Source organism: Aquila chrysaetos, chromosome 17, assembly GCF_900496995.4.
Source record: "Aquila chrysaetos chrysaetos chromosome 17, bAquChr1.4, whole genome shotgun sequence".
NCBI classification, from domain to species: domain Eukaryota; kingdom Metazoa; phylum Chordata; class Aves; order Accipitriformes; family Accipitridae; genus Aquila; species Aquila chrysaetos.
In genome coordinates, this window is record NC_044020.1 from 10,907,374 (window position 1) to 10,927,883 (window position 20,510).

General features: G+C 36.2%; 1 protein-coding gene across 9 annotated transcripts in view; it reads right to left on the reverse strand.

Moving 5' to 3' along the window:
* DNM1L (dynamin 1 like) overlaps positions 1–20,510 on the reverse strand; it is a 42,282-nt gene that overhangs the window by 14,268 nt on the left and 7,504 nt on the right. For 5 of the 9 annotated variants that reach the window (XR_005934190.1, XM_030040193.2, XM_030040191.2 and 2 more), the window contains exons 2-14: positions 16,286–16,433; positions 10,358–10,396; positions 9,120–9,166; positions 7,906–7,977; positions 7,255–7,341; positions 6,589–6,751; positions 4,488–4,608; positions 3,732–3,863; positions 3,232–3,438; positions 2,914–3,034; positions 1,405–1,560; positions 1,204–1,293; positions 109–201 (exon numbers count right to left, since the gene is read on the reverse strand). Coding sequence is in view for 8 of the 9 variants with exons in the window: in XM_030040193.2 (XP_029896053.1) it covers positions 109–201; positions 1,204–1,293; positions 1,405–1,560; positions 2,914–3,034; positions 3,232–3,438; positions 3,732–3,863; positions 4,488–4,608; positions 6,589–6,751; positions 7,255–7,341; positions 7,906–7,977; positions 9,120–9,166; positions 10,358–10,396; positions 16,286–16,433 (1,476 nt within the window). In the remaining variant the exon portion in view is untranslated. The remainder of the gene's footprint in view (positions 1–108; positions 202–1,203; positions 1,294–1,404; positions 1,561–2,913; positions 3,035–3,231; positions 3,439–3,731; positions 3,864–4,487; positions 4,609–6,588; positions 6,752–7,254; positions 7,342–7,905; positions 7,978–9,119; positions 9,167–10,357; positions 10,397–16,285; positions 16,434–20,510) is intronic. The other 4 variants (XM_030040194.1, XM_030040192.1, XM_030040195.2 and 1 more) reach the window with 2 other exon arrangements.

Consider the following 20,510-nt stretch of genomic DNA (forward strand, 5'->3'; position numbering starts at 1 on the left):
TAGAACTGTGCTTCAATGAAAGAAATTGAAGCATTTGTTCCTTTACCAATTATTTATGCTCTCACTTAAAGGAGTCAGAAGACCTTTTAAGAGGATGTATTTTCTTACCTCTATGTTGTTATTCATTAAACCACAGGCATCAGCAAAGTCTGGATGTTTGGTATTGATATAAGCTAACTCAATGGCCACTAGATTATGAACCTGCAACGCAATGTCATTCACAGTTAAAAAAATTCAGTGAGTAAAACTAATGCTAGTGAAGAGCAATGACCTACAATGCTCGAAAGTGTAGTCTAACTGTCCATAGCAAAAGACCATTCTTACTGCCCCAAAGACATTAAAGTTCTGATCCAGAAGGCAAGAAGGGAATTCATTCATTCATTCATTGCAATACATTCAGACCTTCAGCCATTTTGGATGTTACATCAGTTTAACTTGTTAGCTTCATCAAGCTAACCCCTCTCCAGCAATAAATAAACAAAACTCAGCAATTTAATGAGTGTAAGCTAAATACTAATGAAGCAAGCTATATAGCCAGCCTTCAGCCACAAGCCACATAGAACATTTGAACCAATGAAAGATGGCTCACTATGGGGGATAGCGAGCATACAGAACAATTTTTGCTTTTCACATCAAACATACACAGAGTCAATAACTGAAACACTTTGTTTTCTCCCCAATAAGCAGCCCAAAGCAGTCTTCTTTATTAAAACATATTTACTCAAAGCTAGAAACTGAATTTTTAGTTCTCACTAGCCAAAGGGCATTACAAGCAAAATCAACATTTTGTGTTGATTTTATCTCCAAAACACACAGAATAAGGACAATTTAATTTTCATCATTGCATCCCATCTACAGTAAATGCACAGCTTCTGTTACAAGGGAGGAAAATATACCTATATCAGAAAGAGTAGGAGATATTAAATCCAAGTTTTAGTAAAATTCTTCTTGGGAAATTGAAACATAGGGGACAATAAGCTGAAGAGGGTTCCCCCCATCCTGTTGTTTTTTTATGTACCTATCTTCTAATACAGAAGTAGTTTCCAACTGTGTAGATACTAAAACCCTAGCTATTTAACAAATATAAGTTAAGATTCCTTTAATAATTTGGGTTCCTGACATTACAGAGCAAACAGAATCATCAAGAAAGACTCCAGAAAACACACACTTTTTCCAGCAAAACTACAGTAGATGGAAAATTACCATTTCATTTGTGACAGGAAGTCTTCGACGCAGAAGACAGGTTACTACTTCAACTATGGCATCGTGCAATTTAGGAAACCTCAATAATTCCTAAAAACAAAACAGAAATTTACTGATAAGACTTCCAGAATGTTTTAGGGAAGTTGGGGCGGGAGGGGAGCCCAATAATTAGAAACATAATTCTAAAATATGCATTTTTACCTGTGTACTGTAATTACTACAATGCTGGATAATCCTCTGCATTTCTTCATGAACCAGCTCCACACAGCGCAAGCTAGGTTCTTCTAAACGTTTGATTTGCCTTTTTACCAGCAATTCAAATGAAACTTCAGGAACAAACAAGGCAGGACGGGGTCCCTAGTTCAAAAGGAGGGAAAAAGCTGCTAAATTGTGTATTAAAACAATATGTATTTATAAGAAGTAGTATCTGATGAAGCCCAGAATAAATCAGGTCACACTGCTCACACCCAAAAGAACACTCAGAACAGGTCTTAAAATACGTTACAAGAATATTTAAATATAAAAGCTATAAAATATAAAGTTATTACCTTTAAGACAAACTGTATGGTAAATAATGATTAACCAGCATCCTTATAGAATCCTGAGGATTTCTACCCACTAATGTCACTCTAGGCTTACAACTATGAACAATTCTTTTCACATTTGTAGATTCAAGTTTAAATGAAATTTATTAAAAAGGCAAGGACATTCTCTTCCTAACTTCGGAGAGAAAAGTTACCATTATTTATTTGACAGTCCTGGGTATATACTTCTTACTGTAAGGTAGGTGGGTTTTCTGTTAAGTATAATCATAATACAGTGTCACTGATTTACAGTGTTTTGGATAATTTCATTTATGACTATACAGACAAATGCTTAGCTATACAGGAAACATTTTTTACTTGAAATTTCCTTTTTTTGAAAATTAAATGAGCTTTAGAAACACAAAGATGTGATACGTCACATAAAAACAAGACATCTCTGCTGTTACTAAATGCTGTTTTACATGTTACATTTACAGAAGGATAAGAGCACACACACAGATCATTGCTGCAGGGTACCTAATCCGCTAGAAATTTGAGTAATTATTGACCATGCAGAAACCTGACTGTCTGTCCACACCCAACAGAACAAAATACAGAAGCAGACAGGTGTTTGACATCCAAAGTCCAGCTCTAAGGAGTGAACATTCTATATACTGCAAAATTTAAAAGCGAACTTACTCTGTTAATTCTTAGTAACACCAATTCCCATATTCACAAGAAACCGAACCTGTCATGTAAATACTGAACCATTGAAGAGTTGAGAATTAAAATATCTGAATGTGTTCTAGCCCATACATCTCAGACTGAGTCTTCCTAACTAACAGAAGGGCTTAATGCAAAATAAATGCAGAGGCAGTCTTCCATCACCATTTCTGTAATACATAATAGCTTCAGCATAGGGTTGCCAAAGCTGGGCTTGAGCTTTATTTCAGCCTGTAAATAGTAATGAGATGTAAGCATTCACCTTAAACTCATTCCATATAGGATAATGGCTGCAAATTTGGATTCGAATTAAAATACCAAAAAGCAGGATCCAGCCTCTTCATATTAACTCATTCAGCTGAGACCATTAACTCACAGGACTGAAGGAGCACAGATTTGTTGAAACCTTATCTTCAAATCCAATATACAGCAACAACACTTATAAATACGGAAGAACACTCACAGTAGCATTTCTAATGGCAGTCAGAATATCAATTGTGTTAAGGCCACCCAGCGGGTCAACAGATTCTAAAGTTCTTCCAAAGGTCTCATGAAAAATGTAACAGATTCTAGCTCCACCGCATCTGAAAATAAAATAACAACTGAAGCAGCAAACAAGAAAAAAGCTCTCATTGTAAAGATTTTGTACAGTTACTTCGATTCAAACGTTTTTGAGTATGTTATGCGCTAGTGTAATACTATTGCTGGCTTTCATTGGCAAGAGCCACTGGGTCGATCTAACTGTTCAGTCAATATTCTAGAAAAACCATTCGCTACTTACAGCTCTGAAGTCTCTATGTATTTTGCTGTTCCTTCAATAGTGTTACAATATTCTGTGGCAAATTTGGTAATAAGCTGCAATAAAGTGGCACTTTTGTCCTCAACAGGTTCCCCATAGCTGTTTAGCAGAGACTGGTACTGAGCAGCTAAGACATTGATTCTAGTTTTCAGTTCTGGCAAGCAATCCCTGATATGATGCATCAGTAGTCTAAAAATAGAAAACAGTGCCTCATTAGAAGGGAGGAAAAGTTTCAGCTTTATCACCTCCATCAAAACAGAGAAGAGACAGAAAATAATCACCAAAGGAAAACACTCAGGAAAATTACAGTAAATTCAGAAACTGAATTTGGAACCAAACAGAGTTTTCCTTAATGTATCACTGTACAGCATCAGAAGAGAAAGGAAAGATAAAAATAAATGTTTACGCAGATTTCTAACACACCAATTTATATCTTAAATACAAAAGCACACATTTATTTTATTTTACATAATATGTAATACCTGTTCAGTGTTCTAGCAAGATACTTTGTTCCATTTCGATTGGCTAGGGAAGGATACTTCTTTTGAAGAAAACCATACTCATCACGAATGGAATCGGCTACACTCTTCTTATTGTTAATATCCAACTGACTCCTGAAGTTAAAAAAGGCAGAGTTACGCACTAGTTAATAGATGCAAAGTAAAAATAATTTACACTTCTGCTTTTCTGGACAGGACATCTAACAGCTGGTTTTTGCTTTACACATGTAACTCATCTTCCTTAGACAATGAACGGTTTTATTTGTTGTTCATGCAGCATAGTCAACAAATCAGTATGGGTAGGAGCTGTACACAGACTAAGCAACACTTTTATCAAAACTACACGAGATTTGACCTAGCTAATGCAAAAAATAAAGTGAACAGTACTATAGCCACATGCAGTTAGCACTAATACATACAAGATCTGTATGGGATCAGTGCTAATGTGAACAGCTGACCAGCAGCATCGCACAAGCTAGAAAACAACAGTGGAAAGAAGTGACACTGAAGTTCTTTTAGAAGTGTCCCTACTCCTTTCTAGATTAGCAGTTGGTTGAGTGGAAGAAGAACAGACAGGCTTTTGAAAAGTGAGCAACAAGCTTCTCGCTTGCTCATTCAGAAGTTTATTTCAGCATCAAGTCACCTTATTCTTAAAGCCATATTAATGGTTAAAAAAGCCAAAAGCATTACTTCATATTAACACAGTTTTAAAAATAGCATCAATGTGCCCAGACAGACCTGTTCACTACTCCAATGATGCCAAGTTTTACTGGAATCACTCTTCCCATGAGCACATCCATAGCATCAGTGCCAGCATCCATGAGATCCAGCTTTGTGATAACAGCAAGGGTTCTTCGACCTACCAGAAGGAAAACTCACTCACAGGGATGTTTTGTCTTGATCAAGCTAGCTAAAACTCATCATTCAAAAAGTTCCTCAGACAGCTGCATGAAGTTTAATACTGCCAACCAGCAAAGACTAGCGCAAGAACATGTGTTATTTGTCAATCTGGAGCCCCTTATTAACAGGAGTATAAGAAAGTACTTGGCAGGTACTGCTTCCCACACAGATCTGGTTAAATAAAAAGGTTTAGGCACCATACAGTTTGAAATTATAGTAATTACTTATTACAACAAACATTTTTGCATGAGGTTAGAGGCGTTACTAAGCACTTGTGGAGAAGAGTAAGTAAGGCAAGGCAGGGGACTCGCAAGTGTGAGTGGACTGAACATATTTCTAGCATATACGTAGGATCAGATGTAATGGCAATCTGTTTGGAACTATATTTGAAATACCACTACCCACTGGAGAAGCTGCTAAAGGAGGCAACAGGCCCACTTCCCAGCATAGTGCATCAAATACATAACTGAAAGCCCCAAGACTGAATGGCTTGAAATCCATCCACTGAAGAAGCTTTAGGGGATTTAATTTTGCTAATGAAACATATTTTTATTGAATATGTGACTGAATGTTTTTCGAATTAAAACTAAGCTTCGTATTAGACACTGTGGAGGAAAAACTGACCTAAATTCATTAAATAGGTAAATATGGCACATCTAAACAGGTAGGCTAACATGTACAGGGCTTGTCTGGGACTTTAATACTTCCTTGGCTCTTGGGTCTGAAAAAAACATGGTGAGAACTTTTTCTTTAAAATATAACACAATTCTCAAGTCTAAAAATAAACCAGTACCTCACTGAAATCAGTAGATTCTTGGGTCCTGAAACTTTCAGAATAATGCAAGTCAGAGAGTCTACCTACTTTAGTACTTTGAGTTCTCATTACATACCATTATTCCTACAGAACCTGCAACATAAGCTGCCACTCCAGATCTTTAAGGTTTAGAATTTTGGGAAGTGATCCAAAAGTCACAGCTGATCATTTTTACAAGGGTACATTAAAAGGAAAGGGTCTGCTGCCTTGAACCAGGACAATTTGACTGAGAAGACTGCCAGAAGAGGTTCTCCCTCAAGGTTACATGGCTGTGGAACACATAAAGGCTTAAGGACAGGCCAAAGCAGACTTGGGAATTGAAAACAAGCAAGAAATGTTACACTCTATGGGAAGAAAAAATTGAGGGTAAAGCATACCAACACCAAATTTTAGCCTAATTTCAGTATACCTATGTTTAGAGTATACTTTTCCATATCCTTTCAAATCACACAGTGCCATTAATTAGTCAATGACACTGAGAGGACTTTCTACACACAAGAAGCAGGTACCCAGTGACTTCGGATCTGTTTCAAAGTCATTAGGTAAATATAAAATGATAATCCACTTTTTAGAGTAAATCAAATCAGTCAGTTCTGTCACATAAATGCAGGGCACCAAAATGGATACTGACAACATATATTAATTTTATTCTTATTAAAAGTCACTAAACTAACAGCTAGACAGTCAATTACTAGCTGCAGGATGGCGTATATTCTCTACTAAAAGAAACAACATTGGACAATAAAGCATGAAGTCATCCTAACAGACCTCTGTAAACTACTAAAAAAAAAAAAAAAAAAAAAAAAAAAAATCACAAAACCCACAACATTCTGTAATGCTATTTTGCTGCTCTGGAAACAGAATCGGCTCCTATGACTACTAAAATAGTTATCTGGCCTGTTCATAAGCCAGAAATCTATTAGATATTAATTCATCACAGCATCCTCTGAGTTGCAGAGACTGCAGCAGAAAGTCTTTAAGTAAATATAGTAATTGTATTTTCTAGGAAATGCAGTTACATTTGTTTCTCTTACTACTTTTTGCCCAAATGACTTCATTATTATTTTAGGATTTAATTTTAAAAAATAAGTTGAATTACAGGATCCAGTTCTTCTTGCTGCTTACCATCTGGATCTACCTCCCGTGCAATTTTAAGTGCTTCTGAAGTGGCCATGTCTGTGTTAGCAGCTGTAACTGCCAGAATAATTGAATTTGGGTTGCTGATGAATTGAAGGATTAGCTCTCTTATTTGAAGTTCAATGTCCTTAGGCTGATCGCCCACAGGCACCTAGAGAAAAAACAACATAGAACTGTTCAAAATTGTGTATTTATGCCATGTGAGACCACTCATTGAAAGTTCATACCCTATACCACGGTACAAGATAAAGTTTTCCAGCCCTTTCCTTCTCCCTTCACAAAAAACATGAAAAAAACCAAGACCTTGCAAGGTATAGAAGTCAAAACCACTCTTCTAGAAATAAGAATCAATTCAAATTATTTGATACTGTAGTCAAAAAGACTTGGTATCCAAGAACCACCTGCACAACTGGCAGAGTGGGGTATGTACATGTGCATAGGCAGGGAAAGAAGTCATCTTGTCATCAGAAACCAGCACCAGAAAACCAGATCTTACACCAGAAGATGGTGACATCTCAAATTTATATAACCAACTACTTAACCTGAGGAAAGCTATTTATCTAACAATAGAGAATAATGCCAAATAGTGAACACACACTCATTTCAAAACACACTGTTCACAATGAGTCAGAAAGGAAGCATTCCACATCTTACCTTTGTCATTCCAGGTAAATCCACAAGAGTCAGATTTACAACATTAGATGAAAAAATCTTAAGATGAATAGGTTCAGGACTGATCCCCTAGAAATATATTAATAATAAAAATTAATCACTGTACTGGATTGTTCAAATGCACCCTTTAGAAAGCCAAAAGCTGTAGTTTCATATGAGAAAAAACTTTCTTCCATCATACACCTTACAACTGAGGAAAAAAAAAGCCAGCCACATCTGTCCACTAATTCCTTTGTCTTTGGAAGCAGGCATGTTTTCCCCCTCAATATAAGCATAGAAGCTTTTATATTCAGCAATTATATAGATAGGCAAGAATAGAATACTTGCTTTTATAATTACACATAAAGCCATGTATGTGGACAAATGGAAACAAGTTTAACTCAAAGTTCATTTTTTTCCACTATTACTACAGAAGCTTTGAAGTAAAGCAACAGCAATTCTCTGATTTTCTTTTAGCTGAAGTCATTTATCTCACAAACACAGTGAAAAAATCTCAAGACAGCAAGCAGCATTACTGTGTTCTTCATTAGAATAGTTCAATGCTTTTCACTTCTAGCTGCCAAAACTGTTTAAGAAAGGTTTAAGCAGCAAAAGAATCTATAGCAAGACAAAGATGGACAGTGCAACATTTACCTTATTATTTCCTGAAATCCTCTCTGTTTCATTTTCAATTTCCTGACGAATTTCATCAAAATCCGTATAGATCTGAAGCATGAAAGAAAAAAATTGTTTAAAAATCAAAGACAACATACGCTTACCTAACTACAAAATAATGCTCTCTTCTCCAAGAGATAGTGAAAAACTCTGTAACTAAGGATACAGAAGGTGAGGAAAAATAAGAATTACTATTAGTCCTTAAGATAATGCTAACAGCAATCATCAGTGCTAAAAATTACAGAAATTAGAATCTTGGTATTTAATCTATTGATTAATACTGTGAGATGGCAGTTATTAGCACTTACTACCCCATCAATGTCAGACAAGGTATAAAATATTGTTCACCTACAGAGAATTTCAAACACTTAATTCTACTTCTAATCTAGTTGCAATCCCTTGAAGTTAACAAACAAAATGTAGTCTGAACCCCTTCTCATCTCAAAGGGGACAACAAGGACAGAGTTTCATTTCAAAACATTTCCACTCTTGTCAAATCTATTCTCCTTCCATCAGTCCAAAATAACTTAGCACAGAGCTACCCTTGCACAGGTTCCCTCTGCATTTCTCTCTACATATCCTTCAATTTCTAGCACTGCCTAGAAGGTGAGGAAATAAGTTTAAAGTAATAAGCACTTAAATAATTCATCTGCCAACAAAAAGATGACTGTCTTCAAGCAAAGAATTAAGCTTTGACTCTCTTATAGAAGTCCTACGTCATCTCAGTTTCTGCTTCTCCCCCTTGATGAGCATTAGATTCTTCCCTCCTCTTCAGCGCTCTCTAATAAACCTCTGAAGTAGCCAATTCTTCAGTGGACTGAAATGACTTGTGACTATATACTTCCTTGTCTTTGCAATTTCCATTTTAATTTCTCCAATACACACACCAAAAAAAAAAAAAAAAAAAAAATCAACAAAATAACACAAAAAGGATTAAGATAAATAACTCGGCAGAATCAATAACCCACACAACAGACAACCATTGATAAATTTTCTGTCTTGAGTTTAAAAGAATGTTTCCAGAATTTTTCTACTCATAAAAAGCAAAACAGAAAATCCTCAATACTCTGGCATATAGTATAGCAGGTAGAATAATCTCCTTTTTGGGAAAGTCAAGGGAAGAGATACAGAATTTAGTATATATATGATAGCATATTTACGACACCGCTACTCCATCAACAGAGTAAACATACCTTATTTTTGGTGTGAAGAAATTTACCCCACTCTTCAGCATCTATCTCTGAAAACAAAGAATTGATACATGAGGAAGAGGAAGCAAATGTACAATGACATTTTTCCAAGAACCTGTTTGTTGAAAACTACAATGTTTTTTTTTTTTTTTTCCAAGCAGCAACAGAAAAATTAGTCTGCTTTCTACTGTTAGATGTAGATAGCTCAATACAAATTTATGATTCTGCTTATGATTCTGCCTATTTAAACACTGCATCTCATTACTCTCTTTCATTTGTCTCTCTTACACAAGGTCCACCTTCTTAATTGTGACTGAGCCAATCAGCTATCCTACCATTTTTCAGAAATGGTCTAGTCCATTAAATATCAGCTTGCAACAGAAAACAAAAGAATTATTAGCAATAGCTTAAAAAATCTGAAAAAAATACCAGCTTTTAGCATCTTTTCTTTTACCATGCAAGTAAGATCAAATTACAGCTGAAAGAAAAAGTTAGAAAAACCTGTAGAACCAAAACCAAGCGAACAGAAAATAAGTAAGAACTCTGCATAACAATGAAGTCTTAGGAGAACATGTCTCTTCCCAAATCTGCCAAGGACTGAACATCTTAACTCTTGTCAGTCACCACCAATGTCCGGAATTACTTGGGGGCTATTCAAGAGCAGTCCCAGAAACAGCAAAGGAGGTTTTGTCAATTCCTGTTTTGTAGCGCAGGCAGCGGTTTGAGTCACGCTGCATGATACTCACACTTCCACAACTAGGTTTCCAAGCATTAGTCATAAGTTCCATTTCAAATTTTTAGTTTGTGGTCATTTCCTCTCTGCTCCCTGATACAGCAATCTGCTCTAGAAGAATAGTCTACAAGAAATTTGGCCGTTTGGCAAACACACTGGTTACTTACAATCATGTCATCTTTCAAAACATTTTTGCCACTCAAGTTGAATTTCAAGGTACTGAGCAATAGAGATTTTTTTAAACGATTTGGGAATTAAAAGTGCGGGAAACTATGAAGCAGCAACGGCACAGAAGAAAAGCAAAAATCATCTCATTCTAACGCAACAAGGTCAGAAAACTAAAAATCAACCAGATCACAAGACTCAGCAAAATAATCAATCAACACAGTAGCCAAAGTGTAAAAGTAAAAGTGTAATCAACAATTAAGTGGCATGAAATGTATGTGGTTTAGTGTATATAAGCATGCACTTTATGTGGAGGGAGGAAAAGCAAGTGGATAAAGGCAACCTTTAGAAAGGTGTCTTGGATTTTTCCATGTAGCAGGGTCTGCAGTTAAAGAGAAACAGCATTGAATCATGTTTAAAATTTTTAATCATATTTAATATAGCATTTTGTTAACTTTCAGTACCAGACTGTATTACAAAGATCACAAATGCATGCAGACAGATGTTCATGCTATTCTACTATCGATGAGAATGTGTAACATATTAACAATAGGCACAGAAATAAGATCTTAACTAAACACTGATAAATGATGCATATTAATCAGATACTCTATACAACAAAGTTTACTTGATGATGACTTTATTATTGCTGTTCATCTAATTCCAACAGCTCACAATATTTTTATCTGAGCACAGAAAAGAGCACCATTAGGTTCCACAAAGCTGAACTTCTTTGGCAAAATATGTTCCTCGTCATTTACTCATGGCAAGAATGACAAAGAGTAAGGAAACATTTTTCGTGTCACTGGAAATCGTATTACTGTATGGGAAAGAAATCTTAAGTTTTTTATCACTCTTTCTAATGCTCAATTAAAAAAATTCATTATGGCAGTTCTGAGACAGATTTGAGAAGAGACAACATTAGCTATCATCCTTCTCAACTTTTAATTTTCTCAAAATATTTATGGAAATCCCATTACAAAAAAAAAACCTTTTTATTGAAGGGTTGATTAGCTTACAACTCCATATTTTTATGTGATGCTAGTAGAGCACCATGGAAATGCAAGAATCAAACAAACCGGTGAAGACATGTTTGACACATGCCTGTTTGGCACAAAATGCAAGTAGCACAGCAACAATCAATTCAGTTTGGAAAGCCTAGTACATCTGGGGAGTTATTTTAATGTCTTGCTTAGGTGGGTTAAGTCAAAGTTTTATCATCAGTGGAAATACATTGATTTAGATGGAGTGGATCCGTTAAGATAAAAAATTTTAAAAACCAACTTCTTTTATCCTTACTGTTCTGCAGGCACACGAGCTATGAAGAAACCATTGTTAGGAGGCAGCTTTTGTTTGTCTTGGTTAGTAAAGAGGCGAAATTACATACCAGTCTCCAAAATAATTGCAAAATGATAGGGCATATTAATTCCAGGTTATTAAACAGTTTTAGTTTATTTACAGCTCAGAGGAAATAAAGCAAAATGCACATACAGGAAGAAACTACAGTATCTTCAAGACTGTATCGCTCATCCTTCCCCTCTTAAAAATTGAATCTAAGAAAGTAAACACAGGCATAAAGCCAAGAAGAAAAAGATACAGCAAGGTACTGCCACCATTACATGTGAAAGGTATGGACCAAGCACTCTCCTGTTACGTCCCTCCTAGGGAGATGATGTCCTCCTAGGACACACTGTTTTAGTCTTAAATTACTGGGTTTGTGCTGGCATAGGAATTTCCAGCTAGGTACTAGGCTTAGTTTTACATGTAAAGAAATGTCTTGGTTTAGTATAATCTATTAACTTTTTAAAATACATATAAAAAAAAGATGCATTCTAGTCAGAGGCATTGCATTTTAACTTGTTAACATCTACAGATCAAAGGAGACTGAAAATTTTTTAAGCTTTAACAAGCCACAAGTTTTCTTTGCTATATATAACACAAGAGAAGATTGAAGCCATGATAAATGGCTTAGTCCTAACCTCAGTCTTGGTGCACATTAAAAAAAAAAAAAGAAAAAAAAAGTTAAGGAATAAATGCAGTCTCCTGAGGTGTACAGAAAAATCTCATCTGGTCCAAGTATAAGCTTTTAGAAGTTTCATTTTATACAGCAGGGAAACTCTTGCCCCACTCTTCAGAGGAAGTCTGTACTGACACTCCTTTAATATTTGAGAAAAATTTCCCAACAGCTCTAATTTAATGCAAAGGAGATTTTAGGAAAGGAGGAGGGATTTGCATTACTCAAAATGCAAGGACAATCAAGACAAGGAGAAAATATTTTAATTAGCCTACATTCAACAACCCAATGTTCTGGTTTACATGTAGAACATTTTTTTTTATCACTAGTTTCACTGGTAAATCAGTCTTCCCCTGGTTATGTTACTTTCTGGAAGCTTTTCGGACAAGACTTTCAGGTGAATTAATCTCCTGATTATACTCAAGATTCCATGCTAGATAAAAGTGTGTACAAATGACATTTTGGTCATTATAAAATTATTACAGATTGTAAGAAATTATTAAAACAGCAGCTATTAAGAATAAACAGACCCTGCCTTTCAAAAAAAACATCTCCTGAATAAAGCAACAGTCTGCTTGCTTTTCTAGCTTTTCATATCTTGGAGTGAGACCTGAAAACTTTAATTAATATACTGGGAAACTAGACATGATTATGTTATTTTTCTCAGGACTGTTAACTCCTATACTGCAATGCTCCTTTAAGAAGTTCAAATACAGTCCAATGCTAAGTGACTTTAGTCATTCATGTATCTCTTCTCCCTTCATAAAGCAGTAGAAATGTTCTTCATAGACAATGGAAACACAAAGAAGTTGTTCAGTTATAAAAGACTACCACCATCGAGGATTTCTTGCAGCAGGGCAATGAGAACTTCCCAAATACTAAAAAGGATAAAAATCAGCAAAGCATGAAGAATCTTACCTGTTTTCCTAGCTTTCTAGTTCCCATACCTTCACAGCTCTTGGACCCGGTAGACTACCATCTGAACTCTCTTTACCCACCCTCCATCACCTCATCCTTTCCTAGCTCTCTAAATAAAATAAGCAATAAAAAAAATCCAACTTGTGAAAAAAACATGTGCACATCTTCCAATCCCTTCTAGTTTTTGTACCATTTTCTCCACCCTTGACGCTAACTAGATGGCAAGCTCTTTTGGGTGAAAGCTCTTTTTCTCTTGTGCTTCTACAAAACGAAGTACAATCAAGCAGTCCACACTGTTTGGGAGCTAGGGGTAGGAGATTCCTATCTGAAGTAGAGCACAAAAAGCTGACAAAACAGTGTTGATTTAGCAAGCAACTGATCTGTATTAATTATTCCTGTGTTCCATATCAATTCTATCTGTTCAGAACAATGTTCAGGTTCCTATTCTGGACAAAAAAAAGAACCTATAAACATTTACTAATTGACCATTCATACATTTCCTCCTCTTCTCCATTTCCTAGCAAATGGATAAGCTACCAGAATAGGTCTTAGCTACAAGACCAATTTAATAATTCACGAGACCAGGCCCAGTTCTCTCGTGAACACTGCTTCTCTTGCAGTTTGATAAGAGAGCCCCACAGTGTGGTATCACCACATCAAACATACCATATGTGCCACTATATGTCCCATGTAGCCACTAGAGGCTAACAATAAACAAAAAAAGCATAATGAGAACATTTCCTTCACACCAAACCATACACCTCTGAAGAATATATGTACCAGTCTGAAATACCATGTTATGAAAACACAGCACTTCTTCATATTTAATGGAAAATTAATCTCTCTGCTGTTTTTTGATTACCTTGAATTATTGCAGTGACCACAGTACAAGGGTATCACATAGCTCATCAGTGACTTTGAGGAACAGGAGAGATGATCTTTAAAGTTGCATGTTAGAAAATCAGAAGTTAGTTCAAATGTCTGGCTGCAATTCTTTCTCAACAGTCTTTCCCAATGTGCTCCCAAGAATAAAATTAAAAAAAAAAATAATCCAAAAACAAAACCAAAAAACCCCAAACCAACCAAACAAAAACCCTAAATTGATATGAACTGATACTCTTTGGCAGCTCACATGCATCAGAAGATGTCAAAATTAAGCTGTTGCAGAGACACAATTTTTTCCTTCATAGTCATAAAGACAAGGCAATATGCAATACTAGTACATATCTAGACCAAGCATTAGGATGGATAAAGGTGACAAATCACAAAACAAACCACAAAACAAAGAGGCAGTTGCATAAAAGTATCTGTGAACACAGAGAGTTCATTACCAGCACACTCAGAAAGCAGCATGCCGAGACTGATATTCTCTTGTCCAATATTCAATTTATAAAGAAACCCCTCATCTGGAGAAAATCCTTTTCTGCAAGACTATGGATAGATTTACCTCTGGGAAATCCCAAACACATATTCAACCCTACCTCAACATCCAACTCATAACAAACAAAAATATGACCTGTAATAGTATAGTGACTTATTGCAATGTCAGACAGCATAGCCAGGATAAGAGGTTGCCATCTTTTTTCCTTCCAAGCTACTTGATCCCATCTTCTCAGATGTAACACCACAATCTATACGTATGGTAAACAAGATCAGTGACAAAACCAGACTGCAATTTGCCTGAATTTTGGAGGTAGAAGAGAGGCATTTCAAACGCAACTGGTAAGTCATAAAGGTTTGTCTGTTCTTACCAAACAAGCCCACGTCTCTCTCAAAGGAACATCAAGAAGAGAATATAACATGTACATCTTACATATTGATTTTTCCCCCCCAAAGATCTAAATGGGCCTTATAAATATTAATTTAGCCCAACATCCTTATGCAATAATATCATTATCCCATTTTAAATTTAAAATCTGAATCCCCAGATCAAATGCAACCCACAACAGAAAGGCTCTGCCTTGACTCAGAATACTCTAATTACAAAACCATCTTTTATACCTGTAAAGTTGCAGAGCAAAACAAAATCATATTTTATCCCACAACTCATAATCAAGGCATTCTGAAAAGTACCAGAAACTATACACTACACAATGCAAGTAACATAAAACCACACTTAAAGAGAACAAATGTGCCGCTTTTAAGAGGTTGCCCGGAGACTCTGAGTTCTCCACCCTTGGACGTTTTCAAGACCCAACTGGATAAAGCCCCAAGCAACCTGGTCTTGTGTTCATAGTCAGCCCTTTTTTTGAGGAGGAGGTTGGACTAGGGACCTCCCGAGATCATTTCCAACCTGAATTGTCCTACAACCTTTCACAATCCAGCACACCCTAGATTGCACACTAAAAGTTCTTAATTGTTATGAACCCAAATTGTGCTCTCTGCTTGCGGCAATAATGAAAACTGGAGCTTAAACCTTTCAAACTGCACAATATTAGTAACTGTTCTTCAGAAACCAAAGGCTACAAATATTACATGAAAATGAATACTGTGAAGAACTTTTTTGATACCTTGACTTACTATTGCTAATAAATTCCAAAAAGTCCGAACACAATGAGAATCAATAATTATAGCCCCTAGTTTATCACACCATCAAAAGCCTGTGTACTTTTTACTGTCTACATCAAAAAGCTAAGATTTATCTTATGATCAGAAGGTGGCTATGCCCCTGCTGCTCTTTCATAAGATCAAGAGCACTAGTTAGTATAGAATGAGCGTTTAAACTCCCAAGGGACAACTGAAATTACTTTCTTGATCTGCTGAAGGATAATATAGAAACACTACACAAGACACAAGCTTCAAACTAGACAGCTTCAGAACATTTAAAGTGTTGCTTTTGATGTGCTTGGAACCTCTCAGTGCAGCCAAGTAAGGCAGCATCTGTAAGCTACAGAATGTGCCTATTAAATTGTTTGCATCTACTACAAGTTTGTTTTCATTTCTCTGTCACATACTCATCCGCTCAAGGCAAAACCTTATTTATACAGCAAAAGAAGAGGGGAAGAAAAGCACACACAAGAAAATGATGTTTTCTATACTCCAGACAATCATCATCATAAGTGAAATGCTTTCTTTGGCCTGCTTTTCTCAAAAGCGTTTCCTAAGAATAAACAGGAAAACTTAAAACATTAAAGATATTTTGAATATCCAAAAGATTTTGACTTCATGACATTTGCTAAATGGATAGAACAGATGTGATAACAGCTGTGTTTTCTTCCAAGTAAATTTTTAAAAGCACACATGAGTTTTAAGATTACAACTGATTTTTCAGTCAAATGAACAAGAAAGTTTAAAAGTCTCTTTCCTACAAGGCAAAACACACTCTTGGATCACACTTACCATTTTCATCTCCAGCTGTTTTCCGACCATCCTCTGGGGAAACATGCACCAGCTGCAGAATAAGGGGTCTCCGGGTGACAACTCCAGTACCTCGTGGGAGCAGATCCCTCCCCACAAGACTTTCCAACACAGAACTCTTTCCACTGCTCTGAAAATTGGAATACAGCTACATGATTTTCTTAAACATCAAAATGCTGTAATATTTTAGTTTTAGCTTGCTTTCATCACTCCTGCAAACAGTGCTCTATTCTGTCCTCTGCTATTCAGTGCCTGAAGGAGCATCTGATAGACTCAGAAAAATTAATATCCTATTTAACATTTTCCATCCCAAATAAATATCCTATTTAACATTTTCCATCCCAAATATTTATCTCTCCAGAAACAGTTTTGGAAAAGAAAAAAATTTTTTTCTTTATAATACTCAGAAGCAAATTCTATGTCTTCTACATCTTGCAGTAACACTTCACTCTGTAGACTAAGGAATTTAACCTTCTGTTAGTATTAACATGGCCAGCTCATGTTAATACTAACAGGAGCATTATACAAAAAGATATTAACTATGTACACTTGAGTACATTAAGCTATTACAATCTTATATTCCTTTCAGTTTGGGGGGGGGGTGGTGTATAATGTATTATATAAGCTTCATAAGTGCAGACACTGTTTTATACTCTAAATATATTAAAAACCCCATTGTTTTATACTCTCTCCCAATCTGTGTGTGTGTATATATATATATAAGTATTTACAACTGAATTGACTGCAAACATCTGTCTATTGTGAAATACTTAAAGGCTGTGTGGAATTACAAATTTGCTTTGAGAGTCTACATTTAAAATGTTGTCCTGTTGCACCTCTGTATAAAATGCAGAATTGGGCTACGTGGTCCAATAAGCAGCTGTGAACACATGGGTTTTAAGAGTGATTCAAGACTACTACCATGTTAAAACTAACAATAAACAACAGACCCAGATATGTCAATGTAATACTTTGAAAGTCTGACTGATAAGATTTTGGCTTTTTAATAGAACTGTATTAAACTCTTCCAGTTTTCTGCAGCTGGGAAGTCAACATGAGCATGCCATGAGAAAACCTACTCTGACAATCATTGCCATCAGCTAGGAAATGTTTCTATATTAATGCTACTACCAAACAATTATCTTACAAAAAAAAAAAAAAAAAAACCAACAAAACAAAAACCCCCAAAACCACCACCAGATGCTTCTGACAGCTAGGATGTGTATTACTGCTATACAACCTCAATTCAGCTTACCAGTTCTGAACGAACAGATTCAAGACTTTAAGTAAATCATAAAATGAGTACATAACCTAGCATAACATGAAATAAAAGCAGTGTTGGATATCTTTTAACTATCATACCTTTAGTGACATCTTAGGTGACTTTTCTAAAAATGAGAAACAGATCAGCAGAGATCAAGCAAGACAACACTATCAGACAGCACATTTCTACAAGTGCAGTAAGACAAGACAGGAACATATCATATGAGAGCATTTGAACCTATTGAAATAGGAGTTGTATGCAGAAGCACAAAATAAATATTAAAATACAAGTCCAAACCCCTAGAAAGCTTCAACAATTGACAACAAATTAAAGCTTTCTTTTCTTCTAACACTTTACTGTATAACTATGCTTTATGGCACAAAAAAATGCTGTTTTATCAACAATGTCATTTGTCTCAATAGGTGAATAACAAACCAATGCAGATTTTGTATATTTTTCAAAGTAAATCTAAGTCAAATGTGACAGCAGTGAGGTCAACTGTCTAGAAAAAGTAGGGAGAAGGACAGGGTCACATGAAACAGAAAGATAGCCTTATTAAGATTTGTTACTTCAAAAGACTCCCATAGAAAGTAATGAATAATTTTCTTCTTCAGCTGACCTTCTCCAATCAACTTTGGGCACCTTCCATGCAAGGAGCTTATGACAGGACATTGGGCACTGAAATCTTACCAAAGAGTAACCGAAGAACAATCTGGCCAAAGCACGAACTAGGTCTGGAAGCCTCCCTGAGAGAGCTCCCATTGTAGCACACTTCTGAAGAATTACTGATATTACAGAATGTGAAAAAACGTAAATTTCAGAATGACAAACAATAAACCACTTCTTAACAAACTTTATAATTTAAAACAAGTGGAATGCCTGCTCAAAAAGATGAGACATGGTGAAGGTTCATCAGCTGCACTGGGCTGGGGGGGGCGGGGAACAAAGCCACCAGGGTTTCATTTATTAAAAATCTCTTTAACATCTCTTGAGCAAGATTTCTTACACATGGGTAGAATGATCACTCAGTCTTGAAGGGCTGGAGGTGAGACTTAGGTGAAGTGGCTTCTCCTGAACATATAATCCAAGAAGAGGAGGGACAGTAATAAATAGCTGGTCCTTACCAAGAACCTCATCAAGACAGGAAATCAAAATCCATGGGACAAACTGCTGTACACTACTGCTCATTGCTTGGTCTTTCCGAAAGAGTGATATTGCAGGAAGTTGAGATGGGCACACACCAACCTACGTATGGAACTAAAACACTATGCCTTACACCACTCCCATAGTTATCTTTGGATGTAGAACGAACGATCTGGATCCTTTGCAAATGTGAAGTCATACATTAGATGAGAGACTACAGTACTCCAAGCATCAGGAAATTTGTTTCAAATTGCATTACATTCCCTTATTAAAGCAATCTGTTCTTGAAACATAATACAGTATCTAATGACGCACTCCTTAATCTGGGCCCCATACACGTCTATTACCAAGAATTGTCTGGGAACGCGGTAAAGAAAGCAGTAAACACAAAGCTGATCTTTTTCTGCCAGCGGGGCGAAGTGAGAGATATGGGTCTGTTCAGAATACAAATTCAGTTCAGCCCTTCCTTCATACAACAGACACAGACAGAGACTAATACTGATGACCAAAGGTACCACAGAATTTTTAGGAGTAAGTCTGCAACAGCATCATGCTTATTTTGTCATCTCATTGGAATGCTCGTCACGATTTTAAGCATGGACCGAAACCCATAAACTCATTTAATGATGGGTCCAGAAAAGCATTAACAAATTCTCACCTTTTGTGGCAGATCAGTCAGGTTTTCCTCTGGACCCTAATACCTGATCCTAATTTGAAATATCTAAAAGCAGTGATATCTAGAGGAACTTTATATAGATTGCTCAGGAAAAAAAGGGCAGATAAAGGAACATCTTACTGTCTGTTGCTTCTTTAACCGTTGTGTCAAACTTCCATTGCTGAATGTTGAGCACTCTGCTCAGTTAGCCATGAGCTTCACAGATAAGCACCTGAGTTTGATGGATGGTAAAACCATTTTTTCCAGAACTACTAGGATGAGATGATGCACACAGGGACTTAAATATTTTGTTTCAATACACACTGACAGTATATATGATGTTAATCTTATCAGCTTTCTTACTTCCTCCTCACCGGTTATATTTTCATCATTGTCCACATCATCTTCAAGTTAATCTAAAACAATCAAGGATGAAGGGCAGAATAATAGGGAAATGATTGTGTACTTACTCTCACAAATTAAAAAGCTGAAATCTATAAGAACTGTGATCCACTCCAAAAAGCCAGCATCTCTACTGTTTAACAGCCCTAATGATGTTGCTTCTGCCTCCCTATCCTTCATTTCTTCTTTACTTGTCCCTGCATCTATCAACTGTGTGCAGTTCTTAAGTATCAAAAGGCATTTGCTCCCATCCATTACACTAATTCTTATGAGAAAATCTGGTTTGCAACCTGCTGTATTACTAACCACATTTTTCAAGAATTCAAAGCAGCAGACAGCAGTGCATGACTTTATAACTGTCCAGCTTCATTAACAGCAGGAGATGTTACTTTCAAAAACACTTCAGATTTGTTGACAAGCCAAATGGAAGAGACTCTGTATTGAAAATTTTGAAGTAACACTATGCACAACCGTTCATATTCATCCCAAACATTTACTTCACTGGCTTTCTTATTCTTTTTCCAAGTCCTCATTAGCATTCCTAATTTTAGAAGACTTGCGCCCTATGCCCAACAGCATGCAAAGATGCCTTCTCCATATCCAAAAGAGAACCCTGACCCAATCCTCTTCCACTATTGATAGTTACCTTCCACTTTGAGCACCATCTATAGGTACAAAGGCCCAGTAGACCCTGCTGGTGAAGACCAAGGCAAAGATAGCACCAAGTGCCTCAGCCTTGTCCA